Genomic DNA, 12,952 nt, shown 5'->3' on the forward strand with positions numbered 1-12,952 from the left:
CATAATAGAGTTTCTAGCTGGCTGGGATTCTGATAATAATTGTCAGTTAAACGGTTTGCATTTGTCTCACCAGTCATCAGCTGTTAAGAAGTAGGCTACACTTTACTCGCTGTGTGCGTGCACGTGCATGCATGTATGCATTCTGTCTTTTATAAGGATTCCATTTCTTCAGAGATGATTTCATGAAAATCTCATATTCTTTTCTTTTTCAGCTTTTCGATAAAATTGAGTGCGAGTTTCCCATCTTTTTCATCTACATGATGATTGATGGTGAGTTTTACACAATTGAAAGTTCAATGGTTGTTATGTTGATGAAGCTACTGTTCTGTTCTGTTCCTTTTTAATCCTCACATTTATAATGACCTACTATATTTGGTTTGCAGGGGTCTTCAGAGGAAACAAAGCCCAAGTTAAAGAATATCAAGACCTATTAGAGCCTATTATCTTTCAGTCTTTTGAGGGTGAGTTCCTCTCTTCAATTTGTGTAACACACATACGTACAGGTTCTTACAGTAAAGGGCTCTGCACACAGCGTGCGATTTCTGTTGCGTGTCAACATTCCATTTTGAAGTTTGAATGGAAGTCTATGAGAACATCGCATTTCAACACACACAGCCCCGATTTTTAACGCTGTGTGCAGAGCCCTTTACAGTAAGAAGCTACACACACACACACACACACACACACACACACACACACACACACACGCACACACACACACAGTCAATCAATCACACTGTCAGGCCCACTCACACATTCACATTCAGGTTGGCACCAGGGGGAGCCTTTGTGAACATGCACTTACATTCTGGTGACAGTGATTACTGTTATTTTCACTTTACATTTGCTGAACAGTATATCCATCCATATTCAGGTCCCATACACTGAGTGTGATTTTCACTGACCCATTTAATTGAACTGCAGGAGGGCTTTGCTCCTTTTTCAAGAGACTTGGTATACTATATGCACTGCAATAGAGGTCTCAAGAGCCAACAGTCTCTAAAGGAGGTGCTGCTTTAGTTGAGTAGTGAACTGTTTTTAAATTATTTACAGACAGTATTAGCAGACTTGTGACCTCTGCCGCCTCTATGGTGAAATTACCTTTCAGGAACTAAGACTCAAGACACTTTTAATGTGATTGATCAGATTGATAAGAAAATACATTTTAAGCCATTCATGAATACATTTCCAATCCCATAGTAATGTACTTAAGCAATATCACACGAGAGGGAGTGTGTTATACTGAATATCAGCACGGCTGTGATTCGGTCGTAGGTACGAGGCCGCAGGCCAGTCAAATGGACTGTTGCCTAGTAACCTGAACACAAACATGTAGTCTAATTAACGGTCATTTAGTAGAACACCTGTGCGGCGGAGTGATACATATAGTTAAAAGTCCCAGTGCTGTTATACTGTATATCGTAACTCATGGAATGCCTCTTGTCCAATCAAATTACTTGGTCGGAACTAACTGTTGTGTAATTTACTTTACCTCCTGTCTATGTGTATCTCGGGGGCCCAGGCCATGCTGTCATCCCCAAGTACTACCACGTACCTGCCGACTTTGTGGAGGCGGAGCAGAAGAAGCAGGGCAGCCAGAAACGTTTCCCAAGCAACTCAGGCCGTGACGGGATGCTGTTCCTGTGGGGCCAGGCGCTCTACAACATCGCCAGGCTGCTAGGTCAGTCAGCTACGCATCGATTGTGACCTCTCTTAAGGGCTTTCACACCGGGCAAGGCTCCGTGCCGGTTCTCGTTCCCATGTGTCCCGTGTTCGTACCGGTTTAAGCAGAACCATGACGTCATCATGTTGGGTGACGAAGGGTGACGGGATAAACAAAAATGTCACAACAAGATGGCGGCCACTTCACTGGAAATGAGGATCTTCCACTACAGTATCTGAAATAAACACTATTTTCTATTAATAAATAAATAAATAAAAAAAGACACTTTCTAAACATGTTCTCTTACAGCTGCTCTGTTACTAGAATAGAAATGGCTTACGAACTTCGCGTTTGCGTGTGTACACTCACGTGTGTGTGTGTGTGTGTTTGCTGAGCATGTGAGGAAGATAGAGAGAATGATGAAACTTTTGATAATTGTTTTAATCACTAATGATTAGATTTTGATTGGGTTACATTTTGTCTCCTTCCTTCTAACCCCCCTGAGAACCAACAATTTCTCGTTCCAGCTGCGAACCAACTTTTCAGCTTCCGAAACCAATTTATTTTCGGTCTAAACGCGCCGACCGGTTCAAAATTAGGCTCGGGATCCGGAACTGGCACTGAGTGTTGAAAAGCCCTATCAGTATCTGTATTTACTGCCCCCACTGCCAGAGTGCAGAGGTCCTCTGTTACTGCAAAAAGGTAGTAGCAACTGTGAAAATGTGAAACCAAGAAGTGTGTGTCTGTGTGTGTGTGCACACACACGCCCTCGTCCTTATCATTACCGGTAGCTGCTTTTTGATAGTGCTGCCAGTACGTGCCAAGGCTTACTAGCAACCAGTTAGTGCTCAATGCTCGGTACTCCGAGCCTATAACCTTGTGTTGTCTCGTAAGGACGGGAGAAGGCTAAAAGCCTGAGTTTTAATCACTGAATAGTCTTGGAGTAAGCCCTCTTGGAGTGACTGTGTAAAAGCAACTGTTCTTAGCATGCACTGGCACGCACAGCGTAAGCCCTGCTGTGGAAGGCTGACTATCGGAGATATGATGCTGTAGTCTACAGTCTTACTTCAACGTTATTTTTGTATCAACCCTGACCATGACCAACCTGCTGTCTGTACTGACCCTGCTGTCAGAAGGGAGGTCTCACTAGGGGGGTTGAACTGTATGATTATGTCAGAATGCAGAGGCACCACCTTGAGTTAAGTGCATTATGATAATAGCAAAGTGTTATGATAATAGCTCCTCCAACCCTACAGTATCAGTGGACAAAGAGGAGCTTTTTACAATACCGGTAATACCTAATATTACCTCATTTTACCAAATGATCTTTGGTATATATAGATCTCTAGAAGTGCATAGAGGGTAAGGGCTATTTGGAATGGAATGGAATGGAATTTAGAGACAGCTTTGCTCACTTCTACTTAACTATTTGCAATGTTTCTCTCTCCAGTGGACGAGCTGATCAGCCCTAATGATATTGACCCCATCCATCGCTACGTCCCCCGGCAGGACCAGAGGAACGTCAGCATGAGATACTCCAATCAGGTAAGACATCCACACTCACATCACCATCCCCTGTCTGTCTGGCTCTTGTCCAGTCAGGTCACCCTGAAAGAGCAGTTTTTTAAGTTAGACACCCAAATCAGTCTTGATGAACTTGTATCTTCAGTATTTCAATATGTTGTGTCATTATTGAATATGATCATGATAATTAGAGTTCTAATTAATTGTCTGCTTTTAATTGTATGTAGGATTTCTACGTTTTATTTTATTTTATTTTTTTACAATAATCTAACGCTGTCACTCAGATATGTAGTGAAAGGTGAACAAACACCAGCCCTGCTTTACCTATAGGAAATTGCTTGTCGGCGCAGGGTGGGGTTGTCAACAATAAGACAACAAAATAGTTTTTAGTACAATATAATCAAATAAGAGAGAAGGAACAATTAATTTATTTGACTATTCAACTCTTGGTACATTATGCTACTAGGCATCTGCCATCTATCTAACACCACTAGCTAGCACCGACAGTCAAGCCTTTTCTTCTTCTGCATCTATCCATGCATGAAAACTCTTCTTGCTCTTGGAAATGTGTCTCAAAGAGTTTAACAAACACCCCCAAAACAGAAATGTTCATGTTTAATGACGAACGCTGTGCTACAAATCTTTCTGAATTCATCATGACGACTCAGCAGATGTTTCACTTGTCTATATTTTACTGCACAACAATGGAAAACAGCATTGTGAGGGGGGCGTGGCTTACTCAAAGTGTCAACGTTTCTCACTATACCTATTGTACTGATCAGATGTACATACATTTTCAATGTAATCGTCACCCACAGGACAATATAGTTCTATTTTAAAATGACCATCCTCTAGCTCTAGTCCAATCAGGTTTGACCCCCCCAACCATCTTCTGCGCCACACTATTCAGATTAATGAAGAAAGGCAGACTCTATTTATATTTAATTATTTGATAATAACACATGAATTATGCCTGACGTTTTTCTCACATTGATTACGATGTCACGTCCTTACATTAAAATTCACCGTACTACTGTGTATTCAAAACCTGTGCCGTTATGAAGCTGCCAAAAGACTCAGATGAGCATTAAAAAGCAACGGGGCAGGGGGTTAGGAGATCAGATGCCAACATAACTCAGCATCAAGTTTAGCTTTTCCCTCGCATGCATACTACACTCACCTCCATGGAAAAACAGGCTCATTGTTTTATTCATGACCTCGTCATGCTCAGCTCAGCTAAGCAGCTCACTCTCTCTTGCACAGAGGTTGAAGCCACCCTACTTCTCTCTCTCTCTCTCAAGCATCTCGCATGGCCATACGACGCAAAGGCAACAGCTCTGCATCGCAGGGGAAGCGAGGTGCGGGGTGGGAGGGGGATTGCATAATGTACACAAGCGCGCAGAGAGAGGCTGTCTCATTGCCTCAGCGTCACCGTCCTCCCCTCTCGGTCTGCGGGCGGCGAGGCAGCGTGTGGGCGTGCTGAGCTTTCACATGGAATTTATGCTCTCATTTCTCTAAGGTTCTCTCAGCATCATTGTGTCGCCACTTAAAGACGCACTCCGTGTCTCTCATTGTGTCACCACTCTGCATCCAGCTGTATATTTCGTTATTAACTGCCGAACAGCTGCTTAAAAACTAGAAGTCCTGGGCCAATTGACTTTTCACACCAAATAATATTGTCAAATCCTTGAAAATGTTATTAAATAAGCACTACAAGCTCTGATAACTTTTCAGCCTACCTCAAATCCCTGGACTGGCTTAGCATGGAGGCAAAGCTGTAAAGCTGCGTGTACACAAGGCCATTGCGTTGCACCGGAAGTCATTCATCTCAATGGGGCCGTTGCGTTGATCAGTTGCCTTGCTCTGCATTGCGTTTCTTGACCGTCAGGGTGCGCCAATCTGTCAAAAAATTTCAGCTTTTTGCGTTGCGTTGGATCCGTTAAAACAACCGGAAGTAAACCGGAAGTAGTTTCTTGCCCAGAGCTCTCGCCTCAGATGTAAAATCCTCAATTTTGGCCGCCATTGGCTAAAATCTGTAATTTGGCTCTACAAGTGTTAATATGTCATTTTATGAAGTTTTTATATGTTTTCAGGCGAGAAAGTAACCATATATATTCACAAAATGTGTCCAGTTTATCAAAATAACCCGTTTATATATCTGAACTGACGTTTTTTTCCCCACTTCTGTGGGAAACTTCGCTAGCAACACGAGTAGAGCTTTGCATCTGCATCGCACGTTGAAGTACGTCAAGCCCATCCCACCAGGTTGCGCCAGAATGGTGGGTCACGGTCCGCGGTGTGCACGCAGCTTAAGAAGCAAGACTGCTAATCAAGCAGTGCTTCAAATAAGCACTCAGGGTTCCAGTATATTTTCAGTCATATGTTCGTTGTCACCAATTCACACAAGGAGGGGCGCTACATCTTAGAGGCCAACCAGTTTGGTATATCACCAGACTGAAGGACAAGCCAAATGAAAATGGCCATCTTCAACATGGTACTACATGATTCCCACCGTGGGAAGGCTGCCACAGACTTGTGGTTGAGGTTGTTAGGCTATTTTTAGAAGAAGCACTAAACCATGAGGGAAAATACAAAACTTCGGAGTTACAGTAGCTTGATGTATTGTGACCTGAGAGAGGAGGCCACTACTAGTATTGACCTCCAACCATAGTACATGCAGTTGCCAGTTGGCAGTTGTCACAGAAACATATTATTAATATGATTAATTAGTCTACAGCTCGTACTTCAGATGTGACAGTCTATTCGGTCCCATGGATGATAATGTCCAGAGCACTTAGTTTCTAGATAATTCACAAGTGTATGAGAGATATGTCTATTATTCATGAAAGTGTACGGTATATATTATGAAAAAAAGTTATGCAAAGACCATAATGCCTTATAGTAAAAAAAGTAATAAGAAACTGACTATGGTGTGTTGGTTCTGTGTCCATTTTTCATGTTCTTTACAGACTTATGAATTGTCATAGATACTGCAGCATTAAACCAACATCATTATTTTTTTTTTTTCAGGAATGGTTTTATTTTGTAGTGTTTTTATGTAGAAGCCATTAGTTGAATGTGAAACGAATGCTCCTTGTCTGTGGTTCGTTCCACATGAGAGGCGATGCATTCGCCAAGCTCTGAGGGTGAGTCAGATGATCAAACACACCTCCGGGAGTTTCGCAAAACACTCTCCACATAAACACATAACAAGATCCAGTGAAGAGTTATCATAATCCATATGTCTGTAGAAACTCACACAGGCACTATTGAAAACCTATTTTACAGGACAGATATACGTACATGTACTTTACTATACTGAACCCCTGTAGCAGCCTAGCCCTCTCAGATCGATCCCCTTGTCCCCATAACAGATACTGCTCCCTTCCTAACAGAGTGATTTTGTGGGACTAGCAGAACAAGGTTAATGGAAATTTTCCAAAGCACAGCGTGTCTCAGGAGCTGTCACTCACCCACGCATCTGTGATAAGGTCTGAAGGTGAGAGGGCTTCAATTGGCCATCACAGTATGAGGCACAAACAAACCCCTTGAGGGAGAGAGAGGGGGAGTGGTAGAGGGAGAGGGAGAGAGATGTAGTGCCGGTGTGAAAGACGGAGATAGATGAGACAGAGATGGAGGGAGAGTCTGAGAGATAGCGGAAGAAAGGTGGAAGTGGTCTGGGGAGAGAGGGACGGAGCGTCTGAAGTTGTTTAATATGACATTTTTATCTTTGAAGTCCTGAGAGGACCCTGAGTTATTATTTTCACAGCTTTTGTAAGTCCTACTCTAAAAAATGTCCTCTTCCCAACCGCCTGGTTTCTGGATAATTTCAATTTGCGGGAGGGGTTTTTCCTCCTGTTTTGATCTGACACCCTGAGTGCATCAGAACAGATGGGTAAAAATGTTTTCCCCACACTTTGCATCCAAAGATAAATAATGCTCATCCATCCTTGGGCACGGATGCCAAATGGCTTGATGACAGGGGCTGTCGAGCTCGGAGCACACCGCGACAGTAAGAGTCCTGGAGAAATGGCAGGTGACCTGAACCTTGGGGGAATAGACCATCTCTCACATAATGTGACAGCAAAAGTGTATCACAGGACATCACACAACTCCGCATGCCCCGCTCCCAAGCCAAAGCTGCATTAAATAGCTTTTTGAAGTTTGGTCCATGTTTTTTTGCATCCCTGGCTGGCTTATTGGCTTGTTATTGGCTAGAATGAATGCACTGGCTTTCCCAGTCTCTAGCTACAGTTGAGTGTGGCCAAGCTTCACCACAGTGGTGTGTGACATTGTGTACTCTTCCTCTGTGAAATGTTCTTTCGCGCAGTTTTTAGCGCAAATTGACATACAAATCCATGTTCTGTGCTGTGTATTAAGTGAACATTTCTACATGTATGCTTTTTTTTGTGATTTACACAATAATTATAGAGATTAATTGAATTCATTAGATAACATTTGACAATTTTTAAGATAAATCAAAATGTATCAAAAAAACTAACATAAAACAATGAACCATCAACACAATGTGCAATGCAAAATGACGCCTTGTGTTCTGCTTGACAGACAGATTTGCCTTTGGGTAAAAAAACAGTTGTCTGTCGTCATCCCTGAAATGAACACATTATTACTCTGGCATGGTGACTGAGTACTGAGCCAGGGTCAGTGCCAGGTCATGCCCACACGCCTTAGCATCCTTTGTGCGTTAAAAACAGCTTGTGGGTGGCCAGTAGGAAAAGGAAAATGTTTTAGATTTTCATTTTATGAGCAACTACACACACACAGTCACACACACACACACACACACTCTCTCTCTCTCTCACACACACACACACACACACACACACACACACACACACACAGCACCTCCCACGCCTCTGTGTGACTTTATACCCACCGTACCTATTCCCATTTTTGAATAGGCCTTTAATCCAGAATGGAAATATGGGTACTTCAATATATGGGACTGCTTCTGTCAGCTTAAAGCGCTTTATTGTATTGGCTCTCCCCAGCATTGACAAGTGGATGTTGTGGAGTGTCGGGCTCTGGTGTGTCTGCTCCGTGACCCTAGCTGCTACAACCCACGGCACTCATACCGAGTACATTCATAGCCTTTAGTAATCTGTCTTCTTGTCTGTCCCAGTCTCCCCTGCAGAATCTCAATGGGAGTTATATCAAATCTGTACAGCAGGTTTGACAAGGCCCAAGCACCTGGAGCTTTTCATAGGGTCTCAGCTTAATATAAATTGATTTATTTTTTCTTTCATAAGGATTGCCGGGTAAACCTAATACATCTGCAGTATGCCCAGAGAGAGGGCGGTCCGCATCAAATTCTCAGCAAGGGTCCCACTACAATTATGCACCAAGGAATCCAATTCCTCAACTTTTCAATTCCTGTTAAGTGATTGTGCCTGTGTCTGTGTGCCTTTTAGCATTGTGTGACTTTGAAAGGATATCCCAAACCAAGTTCAATAAGGACGGCATGTTACTTGGAAATCTAAAATACACGGTTGTCATTTTAGCCGTTTTTTTTAAATTACCAGTATTAGATGTCTTTCAGAAATGAAGGGATCATTTACTTTGTTAAAGACCTTATTTTACCTGGGGCGTTGTCGGTTCATCCAGACCGTTTTGAAATCAAGTTATTTGGCAATGCACAGCAGTTAGCTGTTCCCAAGACCCAAGTCCCAAGTGTAAAAATAAGGTACAGCTTATAAAAAGAGTAAAATATGCCAATAACCTTCTAAACATACCATCAAAAATTTCCTTTTTGCAGAGACCGGGAAAAGCATTTCAATATTTTGAGTTTCAGCGGATTCAGTCAAAGCCCCAGCACTTCAAAGAACTTTAGAACTGTTCGAATATAGGCTATGGTTCTGCTTGCAAGGAGCGCAACCATAAGACATACGATTGCATTGTGAATGGGAAAGGGAATTATGTATTTTTTCTTTACCCTTTGCCTTCTTCTTACCCCTTTCTCTGTCTCTATGAAATATACTTTCAATATTTAATTCCTTTGTGACTCTGACTCAACAGACACTGTATTGTGTGTTTGACAGCCATCTATGATGAACCCTGTGTTTGTCCTTGAGAATAGGGACAGTATGTCACACATTGCAGGTCGAGTGTGCTTACTAGCCTGGAAGAGGACCCAGGGAAAAAAGCCTTTCCTGTAATTTCACCACAAACGTAAGCTCCTGGAGTATGCTAAACGCTACTGGAACTTTGACTGGAACCGTGTCCCATGGTTAGATCAAACAAACATTGAGCTTATTGGCATCAAACACTCAAGGTGGGTTTGGCATAAAAAGAAGGATGGCTGTACCGAAAAGAACCTGATCCCCACTGTTATGTATGGTGGAGGTTCTGTGATGTTGTGGGGCTGTTTTTCCTCCAAAGGCCCTGGGAACCTTGTTAGGGTACACAGCATCATGAACTCCATGAAATATCAGGACATTTTAAATCTGAATCTGGCTGCCTCTGCCAGGATACTTAAAACTGGGTCATCATTAGATCTTCCAGCAGGACAATGATCCAAAACATAATGTCAAAATCAACACAAAAATGCTTCACTGAACACAAAATAAGCTTCTGCCATGGTCATCTCAGTCCCCTGACCTAAACCCCATTGAAAACCTGTGGGCTGAGTGGAAGAGGAGTTTTTTGTTTTGTTTTACTCATCTTTACCAGGGATGCCAATAATTGTGGAGGACACTGAATAGTACATATTCATGGTTGCATACTGTAAGTGTGTGGGAGAATGTGTATGTACGTTTTGAATAGATTGATTGGGTGTGCTAGTGTTGGGAGTGGAGTGTGCTATGTGTCTCTATGCATGCTACTGTAGCCATGTGAAGGGCCATGTCATCATGCATGCCAGTTCTATATCAGACCATGGCAAGTCCCTCTGGCTCTTTGTAGGATTGAGCCTGTTAGCCTGGGTCAGTGGACAGGTGGACTCAGTCACTCAGCAGGACCACAGCACTGGCTCACTGCAAACTCCCTCACGGGGAGGGAGAGGAAGGGACTGACTGACTGAGAGAGCTAGTCTTCAAGAGAGGAAAACGTAAGGATTTGTTAGCAGAAATTGCTTGAATTGCAGAGAAATTGCTAGAATTGACCGTCAAATGGCCACAGCACTCTATTTAAGCCTCACTTTAGAAACGTAAAATTCTTCTTTCTCAGTCATCATTGATGGAGTGACTGTATATTATTTTCAGAACCTTTGAAGCGTACTTTCAATGAGTGCTATAAATAATTATTTAGAGGCTTTTTCTCTGTGTATTGTATTACATCCACAATGTGCAGGCTCAGGGGAGATATATCATAATTTTTTTGTATTTCAGTTACCGGTAGTTAGTTTATTTTTTTATTTGATCTCAGAGGCTTAATACTTCTGCGTAGCTACGGTGCTTTACCAGATGCTTGCAAAGTTTTACTTTGCGTATCACCATCTGTATGCGTACTGTATGGCATGTTTTTGCAGAGTGGTTTTGAGTAGTCGTGATGCAAAAAGGAAAAGGCCCGGAGGAGTTGGCTCCCCCTCACTCCATCAGAAACACTGTGTCACATTTCACTGATTTTAATTTGGGCAATATCTCTAATGAAGCCGATATGTATTTCAATTTTATTTGTAGACATCCTCCTGACTTACTGTAAGCTTGTTTTGCAAACAGGTTTACTCAGTTTGTCAAATGTAGCCATGAAGTCATTTCTCGGGGAGTTTCACTTGCAGGATAACAAATATTCCGGTGAAATGTATTTAATTTACAACATAGTATGAGAGAGAGAAGAGTCGTTCTTTTCCAATTTCTTAGCTTTTCTGACAGCCACCGTTGCTACTCAATTTATTAATGTTGTTTTGACATTAGTAACAGCACAGGGAAGTCTGGGGAGGTAAATATTGACGTTTCAGCTCTCCTTCAGACAGAAGAGCCTCGGGTCAGTAAAGCGCTATTAAACACATTATCATTAGCTGGGGAAGGAAACAAATAAGAGAAGAAACACATACTCCTCATCTCTCTATCTGTTTCTCTCTCTGTGCCTCCCTCTCTCTCTATATCTCTCTCTCTCTGTCTCTCTCTTTCTCTCTCAAAGGATATTATTCACTCTATTTACAAATCTCTCTCTCTCTATCAGTCTCTTTCTCTGCACAATACACGTTCTCCTCTAATCTCAAAATGTACCGTTATTTTGTCAGGTGTGTGCGTGTGTCTGTTGTGTTCTTACGTGCGTTCACATATTTATCTCACTTCAAAGCTCAGTGTATGATATTTTCCTCAGTGTGCATTGTGATAGCATTAGATACACTGTTGCGGTGGTTGTGATTCGGTTGTCGGGTCGGTATAGACCTTGGCTACAGTGTCTTGTCCCTCCATCTGCTTTGGCGTGATCTCATCTACCTCAGGAGCTTGGGGCCCACCGTGCCCACAGGCTTAGCGCCAAATGCAAACAGGTAGCAGCATGAGGTGCTAATTGAGGGTTGACAGGGCCGCCCTGTTTTTTTCCGAGACATGTCAAGATCTCCGTAGCATCTCCGAGACACTCCAGTTGCTGTGCTTCACTCACTGATTGAAGCACACTAAAAAGCCGAGAGAGAGAGAGAGAGAGAGAGAGAGAGAGAGAGAGAGAGAGAGAAAGAGAGAGAGAAAGAGAGAGAGAAAAAGAGAGAGGGTAGAGAGAGAGAGTTTTTTTCTTTTCTCCAATTCCCCCTTACTCTTGTTTCCATCTTTATTTCCTCCCCTCCTCAAATGGTTCCTTTGTTTTTTGGAGCAGACTGCTAACGAGAGATTCCCTTAGCTGTGTTTTTGTAGCCACTGTTAACAATTAATCAAACAAGATTTATTTGATCCTCTCTGTGTGTCTCTGTGTGTCTGTGTGTCTGTGTGTGTGTGTGTGTGTGTGTGTGTGTGTGTGTGTGTGTGTGCGTGCGTGCGTGTGCGTCTGTCTCCCTCCCTTCCTTCCTCCCTCCCTCTCTTTCTCTCTCCCCATCCCTCCCGCTCTTCTCTGATTGATGATAACAATGGTTTTCGACCCAAACAAAATGGCTTCCAGCCTCTTCAGCATTGCAGACTTCCTGCCGAGCCCCTCAGAAGCAGCACTCCCCCTCTGATGAACGGCCCTCCCACGAATCACAAGATGTTCCTTTCTAATGGCCCAGGGATTTTAGTCATTTAAAACTCCAAAATTCAGATTCAGAAACAGAAACAGATTCTACTCTGTTTACAAATCACTTATCTCTCTGAAATGCCACCTCCTGGGATTCAGGAGCCGAGTCAGCCGCGGCAAAGACATTTGCGATAAAGATAGGGCATGTATTTAACTATGAAGCAAATGTTTATCTTTAGTTTTTACTCTTTCAGAAAGTTTCAGTTTGGCCTTGCTCAAATGAAATGTGATTACTGGAGAAAGACTTAGACATATGTTCATAATTTCTACACCCTCTAAACCAGTTTCGTGGTTGCGTCTCATGAGCTTCATTCTTGTAGTTTACTTCTAATTAAAAAGCAGTGAGAAGAGAAGAGAAGAGAAAAGAGGGTGGGGAAGAACAACATCTCCTGATTGATGTGGCCAATGTGAATCAGTATATTACCACAGTGTTCCACTGTAATGTCAGTCTATGGCTATCCCTTCTCCCTCCTCCCCTTCATTTCTTATTTAAAAAGCTTTATTTTACAAGTGGAAGAATTGTGACTGCAATGTATTGTAGAAAGAACTGAGCTGAGGTAGCAATAAAGTATGTTCTTATTGTCATCTGTTCTAACA

General features: G+C 42.6%; 1 protein-coding gene across 1 annotated transcript in view; it reads left to right on the top strand.

Moving 5' to 3' along the window:
* The window catches only part of phkb (phosphorylase kinase, beta), a gene marked incomplete at its 5' end in the record, with an annotated part of 64,539 nt that overhangs the window by 26,831 nt on the left and 24,756 nt on the right, over window positions 1-12,952 (top strand). Inside the window, 4 exons of the mRNA XM_080529926.1 lie at window positions 213-270; window positions 384-461; window positions 1,523-1,681; window positions 3,114-3,208. Of these exons, the coding sequence (XP_080386052.1) occupies window positions 213-270; window positions 384-461; window positions 1,523-1,681; window positions 3,114-3,208 (390 nt within the window). The remainder of the gene's footprint in view (window positions 1-212; window positions 271-383; window positions 462-1,522; window positions 1,682-3,113; window positions 3,209-12,952) is intronic.

The sequence above is a fragment of the Nansenia antarctica genome, assembly GCF_963989245.1.
Source record: "Nansenia antarctica genome assembly, chromosome: 4".
In the NCBI taxonomy this organism is placed as follows: Eukaryota; Metazoa; Chordata; class Actinopteri; order Argentiniformes; family Microstomatidae; genus Nansenia; species Nansenia antarctica.